The sequence below is a fragment of the Felis catus genome, chromosome C2 (genome assembly GCF_018350175.1).
Source record: "Felis catus isolate Fca126 chromosome C2, F.catus_Fca126_mat1.0, whole genome shotgun sequence".
Taxonomy (NCBI): Eukaryota; Metazoa; Chordata; class Mammalia; order Carnivora; family Felidae; genus Felis; species Felis catus.
The window spans coordinates 128,785,268-128,808,658 of record NC_058376.1 but is presented as its reverse complement, the minus strand read 5'-3'; the positions used below and the strand labels follow the sequence as shown (position 1 = coordinate 128,808,658).

Below are 23,391 nucleotides of genomic sequence, written 5' to 3'. Positions count from 1 at the left end.
GTTTTGAAGACCTTCAGGTTACAGTCAGTTTGAAGTAATGATGGTTCTCAGTCCTGTGTATTAACCAAGGTCACCTTCCCAGTGCCCAGGAGAAATAGCACATCCCAAGCTGATGTGGGAACATGGCCTCTGCCACTATTAGGAATGAAACTAGGATGTCAGAGGGTGTTAATTCAGCTCTTGACTTCCTCTGGATCCCTATGGCTCATTTTTTCTTTCTTTCCTTCCTTATTTTTTTCTTCATTTAGTCAACCAATAGTTATTGAGCACCTACAAAAGCCACTGTGTTAGATGTGGGTATACTGTGGTGAGCAGATATTGGGTGAGGGGAGAACAATTAGGCCCACCCCAAAGATAACACATGACTACCAACTAGGGAATGCTGCTGGATGGGAGAACCCAGTCCTGTCAGAGAAAACCCCAGAAGGTCCTGACCTGGGCTGGTACTCAGAAAGGCCTCCCCTCAGAAGGGTGTACTTGAGGAGGTGAGGTCAATAGGGAGAGGGACTGCTCTGCCTTCATTGTTCCTTCTGAGTACTGAGTTCCCCATTTCTCCCAGAGGGTGATAGGCAGGGAGTGAGCAGGGATGTCTCATGCCCACTCTGCTGCTGTCAGTGAGGACACCATTGGGCAGCCATTCTGCAGTCAGTGGCACTAACCTCCCAGACGTATGTGAGGACTTATTTTGCATGCTGGGCTTTTCTCCACCTGTCCTAGGTGTGGAAGACTCCCAGAGGGTGCTGTGGTGTGCAGTGGGCCACCATGAGAGGGTCAAGTGCGATGAGTGGAGTGCTGTAAGTGGTGGCGCTTTACAGTGTACCACAGAGGAGACCATTGAGAACTGCATCGCTGCCATAGTGGTAAGGAGGGCCCTACCTCCACAGCTGGGCTTGGACACCCAGATACATGGCCTCTCTGCCCTTTTCCCATATGTCTTCCTGTCAGCCATGAGGCTAAGATGTACCTGTTGTATGCTGCCCCACCCCCTCCTCAGCCCCATGCAACTCCACCCAATGCACCCCTCCAGCTCAGGCTGGCCCAAGACCCAGACTCCTTAGGTACTTAGCTCTGGAGTCCTGGGAGCTTTGGGAAGTGGGGTGGCATCCCAGGGTGTGGATTATGAAAGCAAATCAGCCTTCTCAGTCCTTGAGTCATTAAGTTTAACTTTTTTCTGGTGCCAAAAATATTACATGCTACAAGAGAAATGAAAGATAAATAAAATCATTCACAACATCATAACTCAGAGATCATGACCACATAATTTCTGAGTTATGAAGTTGTGTTGTTATTAACTTTCCTTTCTCTAAGAGCAGACAATATTCTTGTGATTAGAAAAAATAAATTTATGGGGCACCTGGATGGCTCAGTCATTTGAGCTTTTGACTTCTGCTCAGATCATGATCTCATGGTTAGTGAGTTTGAGCCCCACATCGGGCTTGCTGCTGTCAGCCTGTCAGCGCAGAGCCTGCTTCTGTCCCCTCACTTTGCCCCCTCCCCCACTGGCACTCTCTCAAAAATACATAAACATTAAAAAAAAAAGAAAATTATAAATAAAATACTAAAAAATTGACAGAAACCTAGGAGACACACAGTCTTCTTGAAGAAAGAAGATCTGTATTTTGGTAAGCCTTCCTGGGAATAACCCATACATTAAGATCTGGCAATTTATACAGTCTCCTAAATTTGTCGGTTACAAAGATTAAATGAATTTGAGTGCTCGGGACATTGCCTAGCATATAGTAAGCAGCCAATAAATGTTATCTATTGTTATTATTATTTAAAGTCAGCACAGAAGGTGTACCTTCTTAGATAATGAAATATTTGTTTAAAATATATTTTTAATGGCTGCATAATATTCCACCAAGTATTTCAGCCTCAATTTATTTAACTAATTTCTAAATGCCTACATTTGATTTATTCTCAAATCCTTTGATATTGTAGATAATATGGATTGAATATTTTTGTTCTATGACCTCAGTATTTCCGGGTGTATCTTTAATAGTAATGATAGCTAATATTTGTGAAGCTACTTACTATGAGCCAAGTATGTTTATGAGCTCTTATCTTGTATTAACTCATTTAATCCTCACAATAAGCTCATGAGCCCATTTTATGGATGAAAAAAATATATAGAATAGTTTTGAGGTACGTGTCCTTTAAAATAGTCAGATCCTGGAGACTGTGTGGTATAGTGGTCATGAGCTAAGGAATGAAACTATGTTTTAGTCTTAGTGACTGTCTATTAGAGGAATTATTTAAGCTGTCTCTGATCTAGTTCACTAATGTATAAAAGGGGAGGATTATAGTACCCACCTTGTTGGATTTTGTGAGGAATACATGAGATAATCACTGGAAGGTGTTTCAAAAGGACCTGGCGTATAGTAAGGGCTTGGTAAGTTTTTGTTTCTATAGTTGCTACTATTTTAAGATAAATTTCTAGTAAGGCAGTTAATAGATCAAAAGCGAAGCATGTGTATGTATCTGTGTGTTTTTATCACAGTGACCTTATCTATACATTTTTTGCTCTGCTGTTGGAAAATTTCATTGATTTAAACAATAACCTAACCATTAATGAATTATTTAACTGGAGAAATTAATTGTTTATCGAATGTCTCTGTTGTGTTAGTGCTCTGATTAAGTGCTAATGGGATTATGGGAACAGAGTTGAACTCCACCATAGAGAAGAAAATATGTTTCATAGAAACATTAGTAAATATGGTCTCTGAATCTGGCCATGTAGATGGCTGAGTAGTAACAGTCACAAATAAAATGTGTTAAGGACATGTCCAGTACTCAACATGGGACTAATGAGAGGTCAGAGATGCCAGGGAGTATGATCTGGGTTGGGTGCTTGCTCCTGGGTCAACATGTCCAGCTTTCTAAACCCTGTGGTTATATGGCAGAAGTTTTGATTAATCAAAAGTACATGTGACATAAAGCTAATGAGACAGAAAACCTCTGAGGGTCAGTGAGACAGGAAACAGCCTCACTTTTGTGCTACTGATTTATTTCTTCAGAAAGGAGAGGCTGATGCCATGACTTTGGATGGAGGCTTCATCTACATAGCGGGCCAGTGTGGTCTAGTGCCTGTCCTGGCAGAGAACTACAGTAAGTGGAGGCGGTGCCTCTCGCTGTTTTATTTCCTCGAGGCCATTGACATGAAAGATGAAGAAACGATTTAGTTCACTGTTGAGATAATAACTACTGTTGGAATGTAAGAGGCTAGCAGATAATATCCTCTTTCCCCAGAGCCAGAACCAATGAAGATATGGATACAGGAATAAGGCAGAATGAGATCAAAGGATATCTTTATTACTTAAAAGGTGATATTGGAGGGCATGGTACAGAGCTGGCTGCAGGGCTTGCCAAATTGCCCTTGAGTTAGAGTTACCCACTAGTTCAGGAGAACGGGTCTGTTAGCTTACCCCATGGCTGAGGGCAGAGGAGAACACATATTGTCATAAATCTTCACTGAAAAGATCTAAACCAACCTCTCCCCACTCTCTTCAATAAAGAAAGGAGGGGCTGAGCCACATGAACTTCAATACTTGTGCCAAGTTTACTAGTCCAAAATCAACTCACCCCAGGTGCGCTGGAAGATTAAGGGGTGATGCTACAGGGTCATGTTCTTTAGTGGGGATCCTTTCACATAAAAAAATAAAGCTGGGAAAAAGAGGATTTCACCAATATAATTTATGAAGTACCTCATCGGTTAGGTGGTGAGCAGGAAACCATACATTATTCTTCAATACAGAACAACTCTGCTAAGTAAATAATGGTAGCTCCATTTTGCTGATATAAAAACTAAGGCTTAGAGAAGTTAAATGATGTGTCCAAGGTAGAATGAAGACCATATCTAGGGTTTTCTGACTCCATGGATTCGATTTTTCCCCTCCAACATAACGAGAATATGATGATTGCCCGCCATAGTCCAGGGTTCTGCAGGGAAGAAGGATGTCAGGATGATTTCAATCACATAGCAAATGCAGAAAGATCTTTGTTGGGATCTTCAGTGGCCTCTGCCCCTCTTGAAAGGGCATCTCATATTCTTTCTCTGTAACCCCCTGAGTGTTGGGGAGATTCTGAGGTGGAACCTAATGTTCAAATAGCAAAGGTCAGGCAGAGAGGGGTAAAATAGGCCTACAGAAACTTGCTTGTTGATAACCAATGACACACTGCTTAATTTTATCCTTCACTCTTGAGATTGAGAAGCTCATGACTTTGGACTGAGTAACAGGAGAGTTTCATGCCATTATCCTGTTTTTTTTTTTTTTTCTTTTTAGTGCCTAAGGATGAGTCTAGGTGTGTGAATACACCCATGGAAGGTGAGTCAGAATCAGTAACACTGGGGTCAAAGATAAAGGCCATTGTTGGGGGAGAGGGTGGGGAAAGTCTTAAAAATAAACCAAAGTTATTAGAGTTGTAAGAAAATAAGAAGGATGATGAGGAGAAGCCGCCAGTACCACAGCTTATTGTTAAGGAGCAAATCCGTCACGAAGCTGTAGCAATAATTCCCGTTTGTAGGGTATGTTACAGTCAACAAAGGACTCCTGCCTGCACTATTCTCGTTTAGCCTTCTCAGCAGTCCTCTAGGACGTGGGCATCGTTATCCCGTGTTGTGTAGATGGGGAAAGTGAGGCTCAGGGCTGCACAGCCAGGGAGTGCCTGCACCTGGGCTCGAGAAGAGGTAGTGTGACTGGAATCCCCTTGCCCTTCCCGACACACCACCCCGCTCCTTGTCACATGCTGCCTGCCCATCTCTGCGCCAGGAGGCAGGAGCCTGTTCCAGGCACTTCCGGGCCAAGTGGAGGCCTCACGAGAGGAGGAAAGTCATACCTGCTCTAATGAAGAGGAGGAGGAAGATGAGCTCAACCCTTTAGCTTTTGGCCAGCTGATTTTAATAGCAGAGGAGCTGACCTCATCTTTAGAGTAGACCAGGTGACAAGTTCTCCCATCTGTGTCTCCACAAGGGCAGAGAGGGTCTGAATCTGTCCCTGAAGTACCTACTTTTGGAAAATGGAGCAGTGTTTCTTAATCTAGTGTAGCACCTGGACCAGTTGCATCAGCATCACCTGAGAACTTATGAGGAATGCAAATTCTTGGGCTCCACCCCAAATCCACTGAGTCAAAAACTCCAAGGATGGGGCTACTGTTGTGTGGTTTTTTTTAATTTTTTTTTAACGTTTATTTTTTTGAGAGAGAGAGAGAGACAGAGTGTGAGCAGGGGAGGGGCAGAGAGAGACAAGGAGACACAGAATCTGAAGCAGGCTCCAGGCTCCGAGCTGTCAGTGCAGAGCCCAATGCGGGGCTCGAACTCACAAGCTGTGAGATCATGACCTGAGCCGAAGTCAGATGCTTAACTGACTGAACCACCCAGGTGCCCCACTGTTGTGTGTTTTAACAAGACCTCCAGCTGATTCTGATACACATTAGGTTTTGAAAACAACAGTGACAGAGGATCCTGAGGTGAAAACAGATGCTTGCCTGGGCTTGGAGCACCCCAGCACCAGCAACATCTCTGTTCCCTGCTAAGAATGGAGTCATAGAGGCCCCGCCGTGCCCACACTCCACCAAGCTGCCTGGGGTGCAAAGCAGCTCCCCTGCAGCAGCTCCCCTTCATGTGCAACAGAACCCAAGCCCTAGGGTATGCTGCCCCTCTCCCCCTCTGCTTTCATGGCTAACAGTCTTCAGTGAGTTGTGTCTTCACCCTCAGCCCTAAGGGCTGGCATTTTTCTCAGCCATGCAGTCTATCAATTGGAGAATATGTGAAGTCAGAAGGAACTCTGCTTGAAGAATGGTGACATTGCCAGGAACTTCAGTGATAGGCAAATGCAGGTGGACAAAGATGCTTAGAAGACAGTTCAGGGTGGCTGACTGGGATGGAGAAGGTTAGATGTGAGTAGAGATGGAGATATCAACCCCAAAGCCACACACACACACACACACACACACACACACACACACACACACACACACACACCAGATGACAGTAATTGATGCTATTTGTGCAGAAACAGCTATACCTCAGGAAAGATACTGTAACAGTATTTGGCTGCTGGAATGGTGTAATAGAGCACATTCTGGTAAGCAAGGGTTTGCTGTGGCCTTGGGAGAATCTGTTGCAGTGAAAGAAGGGCTCTGGTACTGCTTGTGCCACAAGCAGCGTAGCTGGAAACCCAGCAGTGTAACTTCCCCGTCCTAGTCTAATGTACAATGTGCCCATATTAGCACATTTGATCCCCCTAGATTAGCCCCTGGGATGAGTATTATTGTCACCATTCTACTGAGGAGAAACTGGGGATCTAGATATGAAGTGACTTGTCTGAGGTCATTTAGGAAGTAACTGGCAAGGCAGATCTTTCACCTGCCATGTTGACTTCCAATTTTTCTAGGCTTGAATATTTAGAGACCTGAATCACAACAGCAAGAGAGGGAGTGTAGTGGGGAGAGGGGTTCGGAGTGGCAGTGGAGAACCATACCAGCTTCTAATTCTGAAGATTTATGATTCTAATCTTCTTATAAATTTAGGTTTGCTGTTTAGGCCTCACTCAATAAGCACGTTCAGTTACATAGTATTGGGATAGGAATATATGAAATATCAGTGGTGTTCTCATTATTTTCAGGAACAAGACAAGAAGGCCTACTCCCACCAAAGACACTGGGCATTACTTTGAAAGTGAATGCAGTATAATTAGGAATATATGTATATTCCTAATTATATATATATATATTCCTAATTACATATATATATACATATATATATATACATATGTATATACATATATATATACATACATATATACATATGTATATATATGTATATACATATACATATGTATATGTATATGTATATACATATACATATGTATATATATGTATATATATAATTAGATATATTATTAGATATTAGATTATATTAGGTATATAATATATAATATATAATATATATAATATATAATATATTATATATAATATATATAATAGAATATATATAATAGATTATATTAGATATATTATATTATATATATATAGATTATATTAATGGAATATATATATATTTATGTATATATAATATATATATAATATATATATTAGAATATATAATCTAATAGATTATATTAGATATATTATAATTATATATATATATAATGAGAAAAGAATTTTTAATATTTGGAAGAAGATTAAATTGTCACAATTAGAGAAAACAATATTGTCATATCTAGAAAATCAGAAACTTAACTTTATTTCTTTTTAAAGTTTATTTATTTTGAGAGACAGAACACAAGCGGAGGAGGGGCAGAGAGAGATAGGGAGAGAGAGAATCCCAAGAAGGCTCTGCAGTGCAGAGCCTGATGCAGGGCTCAAACTCACAAACCATGAGATCATGGCCTGAACTGAAGTCAGCCACTTAATGGACTGAGCCACCCAGGAGCCCTGAGATTTAACTTTAAAAAAGAAGTCATTAAAGCTCTTTCTTTATGACTTAACGTTCAACAGAAATATTTCAACAGGTGCACACTTATATGTATAAAAATTTATGCAGATGATATGTAATCTGGCAAAGTGGGTCACAACATAAATGCTCACCAGTAGGAGGATTACAAAATATGGTATTTCCATATAGTGGAACATAACTTAGATTTAACCAATAAACAGAATGAGATAGTTGTATCTATTTCTGCTGAATCGAAAAGGTGCCTACAATATATCATTGATGGAGGATAAAGCATCTTATAGTAAAGAATGTATAGCAGGATAAAACTGAAAGTATGAAATACATGTGTAAAAATTTCTGGATGCATGCATGTAGACATGTCTGGAGCGCAGTCATCAGACTGTTTGGCCCCATACTTAATAATGATAGTTATTGGAAGGGTCTTCTGCTAAAGTAAGGTGAGGGGTTCAAGCTATTCCCCCTCCCCTGAGAGAGTGGCAGGAGGCGCTAACTGTAGCAGCTCTAGAATACATTTTCAGAGGGTCCTGGAGCTATTGAAATTGCATCTTGGTATCTGTGTTGCAAGGTTATTACGTCGTGGCAGTGGTTAAGAAACCAAGTGCTGACCTCACCTGGAACTCTCTGCAAGGCAGGAAGTCCTGTCACCCCGCAGTTGGTACTTCTGCAGGCTGGAACATTCCCATGGGTTTAATATACAACAAAACTGGGTCCTGTAAATTTGGTAAGTATGTTCTGGGAGGTGGTATGGCAGCCCCTTCCTTGGGCCTGTGCCTGTGTAGGAGAGAAATTCAGTTCAATGGCAAGGAATGCCAAGGGATGATATAAGTGGGTAGTGGGGTCAAGGGCTGGGCAGACATTACAGGTGAGCTTCACCTCTGCTTGAATGGGTGCTCCCCTTTCTCCTCACCTCCTCACTTCTGAGGGGAGAGGCTTGGCCCAAAGGGCAGATATCAGGGAAATACCCCTTTCTTTATGTATTACCACTAGCTCGGGGAACAAGCCTGGGGTTACAGAGCAAGAGTAGTGTGTGTGTGTGTGTGTGTGTGTGTGTGTGTGTGTGTGTGTGTGTGTGTGTTGTATTGTTTTCCCATATAAACTAGATTGGCTGCTTTTTAAAAATTGAAAACCCTATACCAGTAAGTCCTTGGACACTTTATCTTTCACTTTCACCCTTATTCTCCCTTAGATTCTCATATTCGTCATTTTAGCAACACTCTTGTCAATACCTAAAAGGCCCTTGGTCCCCTGCTTTCTCTCGCCATCTCACAAATCCCATTCCTATGCAAAGCCCATTCCCTGCTCTCTTCACCCTCTGCACCTTAGCAGCTAAACATGGCTGGAGAAGTCACAGGGCCCAGCAGTTCATTCCGCTGGAAATGCTCTAGCTGCTGGCCTCAGTGGGCCCCTGGCACTCATGAGCACCCCCACTGTGTCTCTACGCCAACCCCCCCCCCCCGCACACTTCCTAATAATTATCCTAATGTCCTCACTGTCCACACATTTCCATCCCACACCCATCTACCAAGTTTCTCAGCAGATGACTTATCTCGGCCGCAGAGACAATTGAAATGATCAGAAAAATTTCCCCTCACCATCCCACTGCCGAAGCTGTGGGCCTACTGATGGCTATATCTACTCAGCCTCCCTCCACCTGTGTTTTGCGTGGGGGCCCCTCCCCCACACCCTTCCCTAGAGCCTCACTCTTTTGGTTACTATGTCTTCCTCTGGTATAGCCAACAATTTCTTTCAACATTGAACTCACCCAATGTTTTCCATTTTTAAAAGTCCAGCCTCTCTCAGCAGTCTCCTCCCACTTTTGACTTGTTTCTCCACCTCTTTACTGCCAGACTTCTTAACAGCAAGGTCTGAGCCAATCACCTCCCACTTACTCCTCTGCTCCCTGCCTTCTGGCTTCCCTGTGTCATTGCATAAGGAAGAACTCTGATCAAGGCTACCCATGACCTCCATGTTGCTCAGCTGAAAGGTCATGCTCCACTCCATTCCTCCGTGACTTCTCTTTCTTCAAATCACCTTAAAACACTATCTCCGGACTTTTGTGAAAACACACTGGTTTGGTTTTTCTCCTACCCCTACAAAATGCACTTTCCCATTCTGGTTAATAAATGTTTCAGTTGCTTAAAAAATTTTTTTTCTCCTACTCTAAACTCAATCCTCAGGCACTCATATCCATACCTACAGCCTTGATTACTATCTAAACAAATAATACTATACATACAAAACTAGGCACATAACCAGTAGTAGATAAATGTTTGCTGCTATCACTATTATTAGTATTATGTCTATATGTTGATAACTATTACATTGTTATCCCTAGCACAGATCTCTCCTTGAACTCCAGAACTGCCTATTTGACATTATCTAGTTGAATATCTCAAAAGCACATTAAGCTCAAAACAGAATGCATCATCTCTGCTGAGCCTGGTCCTGTTCCAAAGCTGCTTAGCTCGGTGGAGGACCCTATAGTCCATCCACTTGCGCCAGCTGGAAACCAAGCTGTCATCCTGCATGCACCCATCCATCACCAGTGATGTCAGTTCTCCGCGCCCCCCCCCCCCCCCACCTCACCACCATCTCCCTCACCTTAGCGCTACCCTAGTCCAAGCTGCCTTCATCTCTCCTGGGCTACAACAGTAACCTGCTGCCTGCACACCACATCTGGCCTGGATTCCATCCATCCTGTTGCCAGACCAATCTTTGCAAAGTGCAGACCTGCTATATCCTGCCCACTATGCCTGGTCTACCATTGCTACAGCCCTTCAGAAGCTCCTCATTTCTCTAAGGATAAAAAACAAAATCTACACAAAGGTATAAAAGGCGATCTGGACCTTGCCTTCTCCCCACTGACTCTTGCAGTGGGTGGTCCAGCTCAATGACCTCTATTAACCTTTCTGTGTCATTTGCTCCCCACCCAACTCCTGCCCTAGGCCTTTGCAGATGCTTCCCTGTCTGGAAAACCTGTTCCTATTCATTCTTCATCTCTCTACTTAAGGCCTCTCCCTGACTCCCAGGTCTGCACTAGATTCCTTTATCTGCAGGTGTAGAACCATATTCTTCTTTCCCAGAGCAAGTGGGGGTTGGTGGGGGTGGGTGGATAAATTCACTGGTGTGGCTACTTGAATTATGACTGTTGCTCACAAGCTTGGGTTCCCGGAGCGCAGGGCCTATGTGACGTCCTTACCACAGTGCCCTGGGGCCCAGCACAGTGCTTGGCAGCTGGGTCTCTCAGGCCCCTTCCTGGATCTGGAGTCAAGATGGAATACCTTGTAAGGAAAGGCAAGGGAAGCAGAGGGCAGGAAAAATGGGGGACAATTTCAACCAGCTGGGACTTTCAGTTTTGTTGTGTCTCTTAGGATTACAACTGTGTCTGTCCTTCCACACCTCTGCCCTGTGCCACTTCTATTCCACAGACCCTTGTCCCAACTTCAGCCAGTTCCCCTTTACTCTAGTTGCAACCTTTATTTTTTAGTTCCCTAAGGTTCTTATTTCTAATAATATGGTACCAAACACCTGAATGTGGCAATTCTGGGGATAAAATCTGGGGCTCTCTTTCTAACATAGGCAGGCAGAGCTGACCTCCTGTGTTTTCCTGCACAGATGAATTCTTCAGTCAAAGCTGTGCCCCTGGGTCTGATCCAGATTCCAGTCTCTGTGCTCTGTGCAGTGGTGGCAATGACCCAGCCCATACTTGTGCTCCCAACAACCATGAGGGATACTACGGCTCCAGTGGGGCATTCAGGTGAGTAGTGTCTGTGCACCTTTCTCTTTGGCACCAATCCAGTGAACTTCTTGTCCTTTCATCTTTTCTATCGCCCCAGCATCTGAGCACTGCATTTAAGAGGAGCCAGAATTAGAAAACAAAACTGTAGATTCCCACCGGCCCCAAGGACTCAAGTCCAGCTCCTTTCTGGAACACTTTTCTGCAGACCCACCAGACTTAGGGCACCTGAGGAGAGGCAAGAATGAGGGGTACAGGGTCACAGCCATGCTTCTACTTTTGTTCTTTTCTTCTGTGTGATTGTGGACAAGTCATGGAATCTTTCAGAGTCTCAGGTTAAAATCAGAGGAGGGGTACTGGGCGTGTGCTTCTTACATCTGGCTGATGAGTACATTTTAAAAATAGATATTCCTAGGCTCCCTATCCATTCAAGAAACAGTTATTGAGCACCTAGTATGTGGCAGGCACTGGTCTAGGTAGAGGGGTTATAGCAGCAACAAGACACATGTAGGTCCTGCTCCCTGTCTCCTCTCATAAGGAGAGTAGGACAATAAATATAAATGAAGGGCCAATCACTTCCTGACTGAGGTAGGAGCTACAAAGGAACAGAAGGGGGTAGTGTGGTAGTGACTTGGGTAGTGGACAGTTTTGATAACAGCAAGTGGAAGGGACTGTATGAATTGAGGATTAAATATTGACAGGGAAGGGCACCAGGGTGGCTCAGTGGGTTGGGCGTCCAACTTCAGCTCAGGTCATGATCTCATGGTACATGCATTCGAGCCCCGCCTCAGGCTCTGTGCTGACAGCTCAAGGCCTGGAGCCTGTTTCAGATTCTGTCTCCCTCTCTCTCTGCCCCTCCCCTGCTCACATTCTCTCTCTTGCCTCAAAAATAAATAAACATTAAAAAAAAGTTTTTAATATTGACAGGGAGTCAGACCTCAGAAAATCTGGAGGAAGAGTATTAAGGAAGAAGGAACAGCAAGGATACAGGCATGGGGCAGGACAAATTGTGCCGTGTTTGAGGCCAGAAAAGGCCATGATGGGGACGGGGGGTGGCGCATGGGTGAGAGGGGATCAGGGGTGTGCAGAGCTGGAGCTGCGGCATTGGATATGTCTCTGTGCCCTATCAACCTGATCAGGGAGGTAGATTTAATTCTAAGTGTGCTGAGCAGCACGGGACACTTGGAGGCAGTAGGCATGTTGTATGAATCAGGGTTGTGTGGAGAATGTGTGAGCCTCTAGGAAAGGCCCCTTTATTTGTCACACTGCCAGATGACTTTGTCCTGCCATCTCCAAAATTTTCTCTTTCATAAGCCATACATAAATGACATATTTTCACAGATCCACTACAACACTATATACTGAACATGAAACCTAGGCTAACGTAGTTTTTGTTTTTGTTTTTACATCAGAAAGTGCATTGGTATTAGGGTTGATGGTCTCCTTGGCACTAATATAATATTACAGAGGACTGGAATTGTCAGAGCTGTGTCTTGAAACACAACTTGTTCTCATCCCCAAATGAAGGACCAGTTTTCAGTCCTTGCATTGCTTCCTCTACCAGACTGGTATCATTGGTACCACCCATCACTTCCTCCCAATGGATGCATTTTCCTCCTTGGCTCCAGGACACCACACTCTTTGGATTCCCTCCTCCCTCTCCTGCTATTGCACCTGTCTCTTTGTTGGTTCCGCCTCACTTCCCCATCCTCAACATGTTGGTGCACCCCAGGGCTCTGTCTTTGGACTTCTCTGTTCATACTCACACCCTTGGTGGTTTTATCTACTCTCGATCCATCTACATGCTGACAATTCCCAAACTTATGTTCCTGTTCTCTTCAGAACTCCAGATGAAACTCCAGACTGCCTAGTGGGCATCTCCACTTGGATTTCTAATCACTGTCTCAAATTTAAATGTCCCAAACTGAGCTTCTAAAATTTCACATACTCCCACCCAAACCTGTACCTCCAGCAGTCTTACCCACATCAGTTACAGGCAACTCCATTTTTCCTTTTGGAAAAAAGTCAGAACCTTAGTGTCTGCTATCTATGTCTACTTTCTTTCTCTCAGACTCCATATCTGGTCCTTCATCAAATCATGTTGACTCTACCTGCAAAGGGTAACCAGAATTGACCTCATCACCCATCTCCACTGATATCACCTTGATCCAAACCACCATCATCTCTCTCCAGATTGTTATCATACATTCTTAAAGGGTTAGGAGGCATCTGCTCTATCCTCTTCTCCCTCCTACGTCCAGTCTATTCCCAACATATCAGCAGGAGTGATTCTGTTAGAATATAAATCAGAGTATCACACTTCTCGGCTTAAAACCCTCCAGTAATTTCCCATATCACTCAAAGTAAAATTTAGCGTCCTTCTTTGACCTATAAGGCCTCTTTATGACCTGGGAAAGCCCTTTGTGACCTCATCTCCTACATCTTTCCCCTTGCTGTATCTACTTCAGCCATCTTGGCATCCTAGCTATTCCCTGAAGACATCAGGCACACTCCTACCTCAGTGTCTTTGTCCTTGCTCTTATTCCCACTTAGAGTATTCATCCTCCTCATATCATAGCTAGTTTCCTCATTTTCTTTAGGATTTATCAGGGAGTCTTTCCTGGCCACTATAATTTCACATACACACACACATGCCCTTACCAATATTTCACATCCCCCTTTCTTGCTTTATGGTTTTTTTTAAAGCACTTTTCACTCTATATAATACTATATATTTTATCTACTTGTTTAATTTTTTTTCTTTAATGTAATGAATAAAGACTCCTTTGGTTGCAAGTGAAAAAACCCAAGGAGCTTCCACCTTGTAAGGACTAAGATTTGAGCCTCAGGAGACAGGCAAGATACTATAAGGCAAGAGTTGCCAGATAAAATTTAGGATGTCCAGCCAAATTAGAATTCTAGATAAACAGTGAATTAATTTTTAGCATAAGGGAACATACCCTGCCTCTCTCTCTCTCCCTCTCCCTTCCCCCCGTCCCCTCCACATCTGCCTCATTTTGTCTTTCCCTGCAGGATGGTTTTCTCTATTTTTCAGTCTACATGGAAGGAAATGTCTGTGATTAACATTATTACAGAAGCAGTAAAGCACAGACTATAATATGTTCGTCCCAATTCTCAAGAAATGGGATTGTCAGCCCAGTTCCAGTGAAAGTTTGAGTTCACACAACTCATGCAGTGATGTTGCATTGTAAAGTTTTAGCTGCTTCCACCGTGACCAGGTGGATTGGGGGAGATGGGGGAAGGAGTCAGTTCTCAAAATATTAAAGCTTGGTAGACAAACAAAAGTCAATAATTTTTAAATAAAATTATATAAAGGGAATTTTGTTTCCCTAGATATAAAAATTATGTTGTAATACTATATAATACTGCAATATTATGATCAGTACAGAGCTGTTTATGTGCAAAAATGACAAATCAGTGGTAGAGAATAGACTTCCAACACTTATACGTGGACACATTATATCTGGTCTATAACAGAGACAACATTTCAAACTGGGGAAAGGATGAACTTGAGAGACCAGATAAAATGAGTATAGTGAACTGGCCCCTGGATCTGGTGGGAGCAGATTCAATAGTGAGTCAATCCCATAAACTGACCAGCAGGGGTCAGTGAGGGTGGTGAGAAGGGATGCTGATTGTAAGTGCAATGATTACTTGTAGGTGTTTGGATGAGCGGGGGAGGGAGGTCCATTGCTGAGGGCAATCAAAACAGGGATTATTGTTTAAAAAAAAAAAAAAGAAGTATAAATGCTGATAAAAAGAGCCCAGGGAACAGGGAAAGACTCCAATTGCATAAGAGAAAGAGGAAAACTATGAGAAAGTGCCTGAGAGTATGGGCAGGAATGGGATGCAAGGCACCTGGGGAGGACACCTGCTGGAGGGAGACCTTTGTTTCTTCTCTGTGCCTGATGGGCAGGAGAAGAGCACTGGAGACTTGGACTGACAGATTTGGCTGGAAGAAAGCCCATGTGATGTTATCTGTGTTTTCTCTGGGAAGCAGGAGGACATGTCAGAGTGAGTATTGGGGAGAGGGAATCTGGAGAGATAGAAGTATGTGGAAATTTGGAAAACATTTTAGTCACTACTCTATAGAATGGGGAGGTGGCTATCTGAAATAGTGGTTCTCACCACTACAGCACAGAATCTCCTGGGGAGATTGTTAAAACACAGATTGCTGGGCCCCACCCCCAGATGTTTCTAATCTAGTAGGTCTGGGGTGGGGCCCAAGAATTCGCATTTCTAAAAGGTTCACAGCTGGTACCTATACTGCTGATCCCAGCTCACACTTTGAGAATCACAGATCTAGAGTAGAGCAAGGAACACAGGAATGCCCCAGAGAAGTTAATGATCGGGAGGGTCTCTGGTCTGCCTCCCTGCTGAGGTACAGACACACCTGAGGCAGATGATCGTGCTTATTCAGCACTGGGACTACATGGAGAGTGGGTGGAGGAAAGAAATAGGGCAAGGCTTAGGAAAATTGAATGGGAGTAACTGATCCTAGCTAAGTATAGAGGGACCTGAAGTTAGAGAAAACTGGAGAGGTGCTCCTGATAATGAATCATTAGTATCAATTGCCAACTGACTGGATGTCATAGAACTGATTTTTAGTATGTTCAACATTTCTCATAAAAAATGGACCTTAAACACAGAGAAACATTTTTCAGGGGATTAATCATGAAATATATCTAAGTGGTGCACATTAACTTTTATTAAAGCTGACTAGACATCTGAATGTGAAAAGACTCCTTCAAAATCATGTCTTCCATGCTGACTTTAATCTCTGATGTGAGTTTTTAAAATTTTTTTTAACATTTATTCATTTTTGAGAGACAGACAGAGCATGAGTGGGGGAGGGGCAGAGAGTGAGGGGGAGACACAGAATCCAAACCAGGCTCCAGGCTCTGAGCTGTCAGCACAGAACCCGATGCAGAGTTCAAACTCACGGACCGTGAGACCATGACCTGAGCTGAAGTTGGACGCTTAACCAGCTGAGCCACCCAGGTGCCCCTCTGATGTGAGTTCTGATCCAACCAAAGAGCCATTCTTGAATATCCCTGTTAATAGGAGAACACAAGCATCTTCTCTGGAGAAACCAATCAGTATTTCAAATAAGGAACCAAACAAGGGTTATTATCTACAATAGAAACAAAATGAGATTTCTTTTTTAATGTGTGTTTATTTTTGAGAGAGAGATGGAGACAGAGCATGAACGTGGGAGGGGCAGAGAGAGAGGGAGACACAGAATTTGAAGCAGATTCCAGGCTCTGAGCTATCAGCACAGAGCCCAACGTGGGACTCGAACCCACGAACCATGAGATCATAACCTGAGCCAAAGTCGGATGCTTAACCAACTGAGCCACCCAGGCACCCCAGGCAGATTTCTTTTTCTATTACATTTCCCCTCTAATTCCCAGGGACAGTTGGATGTTACAGTTGTGTGTGTGGATGTGGTCAGTGTTAGGTGTGCCTGGTGGCTCTAGTGGAGGGGGTGTGAACCCCTAGGTGGTTCCCTCTGGGTGTCTCTCCCTCTCACTCCTATTGATCCTCCTCACTAACTGGACCCTTGCTGTGCAGGTGTCTGGTTGAGAAGGGAGACGTGGCCTTTGTGAAGGATCACACAGTCTTTCAGAACACTGACGGTATGTGTCTGTACTGTCCTTTCCTCCCTTGGAAAAAATCTGAGTCTCTTATGGGAAGTCACTCCCCAGTCAGGTAACCAGGAAAGTTTATTAAAGCGTGTCTAGCTCCCTTAATATATAGGCAATCCTTAAATATTCTGGATACAAGTTTTTATCAGCTATATGGATTGAAAATATCTTGTCCCTCTCGGAAAGACTTTTCACTTTCTTAATGATGTCTTTTGATTAACATTTACATTTTTAATATAGTTAAAATTTAATTTTTAATATAGTTCAACCAATCTTCTCCTTTTTGGCTAGTGCTTTTTTGGGGGATGTTTAAGAAATCTTTGCCTTTAACAGGACCGAAAATGAATTTTCTTTTCTGTTTTATTTTTAAAGCCTTATTATTTCATTCTTCCATGTCTCTATGATTCTCCCAGACATTGGTGGTTGGTCACATCCCCCGGTGAGGCCACCTTGACCAAAGCTGTCTGCTGTGGCTGACCCACCTTCCTTCCCCCTAGGAAAGAACACTGAAGCATGGGCTAAGGATCTGAAGCATGAAGACTTTGAGCTGCTGTGCCTCGATGGTACCAGGAAACCTGTGACTGAAGCTCAGAGCTGCCACCTAGCCAGAGTCCCAAATCATGCCGTGGTCTCAAGGAAAGATAAGGCAGATTTTGTTCGCAGAATTCTCTTCAACCAACAGGTATGGCCACACAGGAGGTCCTGTCCACACAGTCCTCCCAACTGAGTGCTCAGGTCAGTTGCAGAGCTGATAGGCACACCCAGCCCAGTCTCATACCCTTTCTCCCTGGGACTTTATCCCTGGGATGTGGAACTAGATTCTTGCAACCCTGCCTCTGATGAAAGCAGAAAGCTAGATGGTGGCCATGTTCACTTTGTGCTCTGGGGCTGTCTAGGGTATCAAAGTGGACTGAAAAAAGCCTTGGACATGTGGATATCTGAAGCATCTCCCTGAGACTCACTTGCTTCTCTGAGCAGACTCCTGGTACCTCCTGGACTTGTTCAGTTCCTCCATGAGAGCTGTCTCTTTCTTCTTCTGTCACAGAAATAAGTGTGTTGGCTCAGAGCCCTTAACACAAGGGTGAGGTATTTGTGGGAAGAGCAGAATGGAGGCTGCTCTACCTGACCTAGGGTGGGTCCCAATGCATTAATGAACCTGGGCAGGCCAAGCACTGTTTCAGGCTTCATGAAAGTTCCAGAGCTAACATTCAAACAACTCATGACCTCTACAGGCAGCCAACAAGGGCTATGGAGTAGCAGGATGTCTAAATCAAATGATCTTAAGGAAAACCCAAAGTTTCATCTGCCTTTTGCACTCACACATCCCATTCCTGGAAGAGCCCCAGATGAACATTCCATGTCTTAGCATATGCTGCCCACACATCCCAGTTAAAGGATTATGACCCAGGGAGAACTGGCAAAACAAAAGGCTCTTGGTCATGGACTTTTGAAGGGGTGTATCTCCCAAAGGGCAAACTGCCCCCATGGCTACAGGGGGGCTGAACGAAAGAAAGGAGAGGAGGGGTAGGAAGAGATGGAAATGGTCAGGTGCCTGGGGCACATCTAGGGAATAGCAGAGGCAAGACAGCAAGGGCTTCGGACAGCAGGAAGACAGGCAAGTGTGACCCAGGAAGTTGAAAATATCCAGCAGTGATTGGTGGAACTGTGATATAGTGGCCAACTTGAAGCTTTTCCTATTTAGCAGTTAATTTACATATATCATCTTACTATTTAGGGTTATTATCTTTGTTTACAAATGAGTAAACAAGGTTTACTGAGCTTACTAAAGAATTTTCCTACAGTCACATGACAAACAAAAGCTAGGCCCAGGATCTGAACCAGAGGCCATGCTCTTTGCCATTAATGGTGCCTCCTAAACTGTTGCTGTGCCCCAGGGTTCCAGGTGCTGGAGCTAAGCAGTCCAGCAGACTTAGATCTTCTGAGGCAGAATACACAACCTTGTGCTCCCCGGTGCTGCTGCTCACTCTCTGCCTGTCTGTCTGTCTGTCTGTCTGACTCAGGAGCTCTTTGGAAGAAATGGGTTTGAATACAGGATGTTCCAGATGTTTGAATCCTCAAACAAGGATCTGCTTTTCAGTGATGACACTGCATGTTTGGCTAACCTTCAGGATGAAACAACTTACAGAAAATACTTAGGACCAGAGTATCTTATGGCCATTGCTAACATGAAACCATGTTTACACTCTGGTGAGTAGAGTATTAAGGACCCTCGTAAGCCAAGCCCTGGGCCTGTACTGATAGGAACATAAAGATGGAGAGGGCTTGCTCCTGGCCCTGCAGGAGGATTCAGACTTACCAGTGAAGCAACTCAATTAGACAACAGTATAAGACTACCTGAGAAAAGACCAAATCATTTGAAGGAGACAGAGAGTACAATAGAACTTGAGATCATTTGGAAATCGGACTTGTTTACTTGTGCATTTCCATTTTTTTTGCTAACAAAATGAAAAGGTACACATGTGAGCACTTCAGTGTAGGGAGAAGGTTGGGAGATGACCCACAGCATGACTCATAGAGGATCAATTTTCAAAGATTTTAAGTCAAATGTATAAATAATATTAATAGAAACAAAATGAAGTTAGCACTTTAATATGCCTTTTATATGTATATTTTATATATGTATATTTATATTTAAATATATAAATAAATATATATTAAAATGGCATAGTTTATACATGCATATATATGTTTTTATATATGCGTATGTATTTTAGAATGGCATAGCTGCCTCAAAAAGGATTAAGTTGGAGAAATAAAATTAGAGCTGGGATAATCAAATTGCTGGGGGTGTGCCTGAATTTTTGTTGAATTATATTATGTGTTGGAGATGATGAGAGCAGGAGGAAAGGAAAATGTTGGTATTTAAGTATAGCACTGACATCAGGAGATAGATAGACAGATAGAGATTTTTAAAAAAATTGTTATTACCTAGCGTTTACTTTTAGAAAAGAGGAACAGAATTGTGTTTAGCAAGCATAGGCAGTACCTGAAGTTCTTTCTCTTATGTTTTGCTTCACAGAACTTCTGGATGCCTGTACATTCCACGTACATTAAACACTGATCAAAGTGGACAACCATATGGGGATGCTCAGTGCCTGAGATATGGTGGGGACACATTCTCACTTGTCTGCACCTGGGCCTGTGTTAACCTCAGTTATTTTGTAATTGTGTGCTGGAACTGATAAAAAAATTAAAATGAATGAAAATTATTGTGTCTTCTCAGAAAACTTCATTAAATGTTCTCAGATTTCTTTTGAGGGGAGAAAACTATGTCTTTATACTAGAGTTATGCTTCTGAATCTAATATCTATTAAATTGTACCTTTGTAAAGAACTGTATAAGACTAGCTCATCTTCCCTCCCCATTCTTTATTTTACCCAAGAGTCAAGTCACTTAAATAGAATATAAGCAAGAAATATGTCTGAAGGGAGTCTGAGTGGTGATTACAAGTGTGCCAAAAAAAAAAAAGCATCAGTGTGTGCTGTATCAAGGACTTACATAATAAAAACAAAGGCTAAGGAACGAGTTTGTGTATTTTAAAAACCTATTTGAGCATTTAAAATTCACAATGTCAAGTGGAATCAAAATCCTGACTCAGATTAATTGGAAAACATTAAAATTACTGCAAAAAAATCTAATCTTACTACCCTTTTATAGTCAACTTCCTTAAAGTGGGATTTATACTCATTTCTTTTAAGTTAGTTTCTTATCAGAGATTTTGTCATACCTAGTGTTACCATAATTGCAGCTTATGATAGTGCCTCAGTAAAAGTTGAATGGGAGCCTAAGTTATACATTGTTAAATGTTAGTTTTATGAGTGTGGACTTGTGTTTCTGCCTGTGAAAGAGTAACCAGTACAGGACTTGCCATCCTTCCATGTACACTTGAAAAAAATATGTATTCTGTATTTTGGGGTGTAATTCTATCGTGTGTAGATCTGTAATATATAGTGTAGTTCTATAAACAGCAATTAGGTTAGGTCGGTTAATGTTATTGTTCAAATCTTCTGTCTTAACTCATTTTCTATCTACTTTTTCATTAATCACCGAGAGAAGAGGATTGAAATCTCTAGCTGTAAGTATGGATCTGCTCATTTCTCTTTCCAGTTCAGTCAGGTTTTGCTTTATATATTTTGTTCTGTTAGGTCATACACATTTAGGATGTTAGGCTTTCTTGATGAATTGGCTGCTTTATCATTATGAAATGTTCCTATGTCCCTGGTGATACTTCTTGTCTTAAGTCTACTTTATTGGATATTAATATGCCCACTTCACCTTTCTTATGACTAGTGTGTGCTTGGTCATATTGTTTTCCATTCTTTTACCTTAATCCATCTGTTTATATTAAGGGGGGGTTTCTTATAAAGAGCATAGGGTTGGGTCTTTCTTTTTTCATTCAGTGCAATAATCTTTATCCTTTTAAAGGATGTGTTTAGTTCATTTATATATAATGTAGTTATTAATATTTGTTTTCTGTCTCATTTGTTCTTTGTTTCTTACTTCCTCTTTTCTGCCTTCTGTTGGATTGTTTTTTAGTATTCTATTTTATCTTCTCTACTGGCTTTTACCTATTCTTTTATTTTTTAATGTCTTCTCCAAAGTTTGCAATACTTATCTTTGTTTTAATACTAGTGTCAGATAATGTTATACCAGGATACAAAATTAACATAGAGAAATCTGTTACATTTATATACAATAATAAAGTAGAAAGAGAAATTAAGAAAACAGTTGTATTTATAATTGTGCCCAAAATAATAAAATACCTAGGAATAAATTTAACTAAGGAGGTAAAAGACAATACTCTGAAAACTATAAAACATTGTTGAAAGAACTTGAAGATGACACAAATGGAAAGATATTCTATGCTCCTGGATTGGAAGAACAAATATTGTTAAAATGTCCATACTACCCAAAGCAATCTATAGATTAATGAAATCGCTATCAAAATACCAACAATATTTTTCACAGAACTAGAACATATAATACTAAAATTTGTCTGGAACCACAAAAGGCCCCAAATAGCCAAAACAATCTTGAGAAAGAAGAATAAAGCTGGAGGTATCACAATCCCAGATTTCAAGATACACCACAAAGCTGTAATAATCAAAACAGTCTGGTACTGGCACAAAAACAGACACAGATCAATAGAACATAGTAAAGAGCTGAGAACTAAACCCATGATTACATGGTCAATTAATCTACAATGAAAGAGGCAAGAACATATAATGTGGAAAAGACAGCCTCTTTAACAAATGGTGCAGGGAAAACTAGACAACTACATGCAAAATAATAAAACTGGACCACTTTCTTACACCATACATAATGATAAATTCAAAATAGATTAAGTACTTAAATGTGAGACCTGAAATCAAAAAACTCCTGTAAGAAAACATAGGCAGTAATTTCTTTGACATTGGCTGTAGAAACATTTTTCTAGATATGTCCCCTCAGGCAAGGGAAACAAAAGAAAAATTAAACTATTGAGAATATACCAAAATAAAAAGACTTTTGCACAGCGAAGGAAACCATCAATAAAACAAAATAATCCAACACCAAAAAGACATAATCCAATTAAAAATGGGCAGAAGACATCTTTCAAAAGAACATACAGATGGCCAACAGACACATGAAAAGATGCTCAGCATCACTAATCATCAAGGAAATTCAAATCAAAATCACAGTGATCACAGTGAGATATCACGTTACACCTGTCAGAACGGCTAAATTAAAAAGACAAGAAATAAGAAGTGTTAGCAAGGATGTGGAGAGAAGGGAACACTCATGCACTGTTGGTGGGAATGCAAATTGTTGCAGTCACTGTGGAAAAGAGTATGGAGGTTCCTCAAAAAATTAAAAATAGAATTACCATATGATCTAGTAATTCTTCTACCAGGTATTTACCCAAAGAAAATGAAAACACTAATTTGAAAAGATACTTGCACCCCTATGTTTAATAAAGCATTATTTGCAATAGTCAAAGTATGGAAGCAACTCAAGTGTTAATAGATGAATGGATAAAGAAAGTGTGGTGTGTGTATGTGTATATTGAATATTACTCAGCCATAAAAAAGAATGAGATTTTGCCATTTGCAACATTGATGGACCTAGAGGTACAAGTGAAATAAATCAGAGTAAGACAAACACCGTATGATTTAACTCATATGTAGAATTTAAGAAACAAAACAATAAACAAACAAAAAGAGACAAACAAAAAAACAGACTCTTAAATACAGGAAACAAACTGATGGTTGCCAGAGGGGAGGTTGGTGGGGGAAGGGGTGAAATAGATAAAGGGGATTAAGAATACACTTATCCTGATGAGCACTCTATAATGATATATAGAATTGTTGAATCATTATATTGTACACCTGAAACTAATATAACACTGTATGTTAGTTATACTTCAATAAAAAATAGAAGTAATGTTATATGACTTTGTGTATAAGATCCTGTAATATTACTGTTCCACTTTCCCCAGTGATATGTGGATAAACTTTTAATAACCAGAT

General features: G+C 41.7%; 1 protein-coding gene across 1 annotated transcript in view; it reads left to right on the top strand.

Annotated features, from left to right (window-relative positions):
• The window catches only part of INHCA (inhibitor of carbonic anhydrase), a 57,231-nt gene extending 37,140 nt beyond the window's left edge, over nt 1-20,091 (top strand). Inside the window, exons 9-17 of the mRNA XM_006936404.5 lie at nt 718-860; nt 3,018-3,108; nt 4,284-4,325; nt 8,022-8,177; nt 11,072-11,213; nt 16,788-16,852; nt 17,359-17,543; nt 18,883-19,069; nt 19,902-20,091. Coding sequence (XP_006936466.2) covers nt 718-860; nt 3,018-3,108; nt 4,284-4,325; nt 8,022-8,177; nt 11,072-11,213; nt 16,788-16,852; nt 17,359-17,543; nt 18,883-19,069; nt 19,902-19,936 — 1,046 coding nt within the window. The 3' untranslated portion in view covers nt 19,937-20,091. The remainder of the gene's footprint in view (nt 1-717; nt 861-3,017; nt 3,109-4,283; nt 4,326-8,021; nt 8,178-11,071; nt 11,214-16,787; nt 16,853-17,358; nt 17,544-18,882; nt 19,070-19,901) is intronic.
• Nucleotides 20,092-23,391: the final 3,300 nt, after the last annotated feature.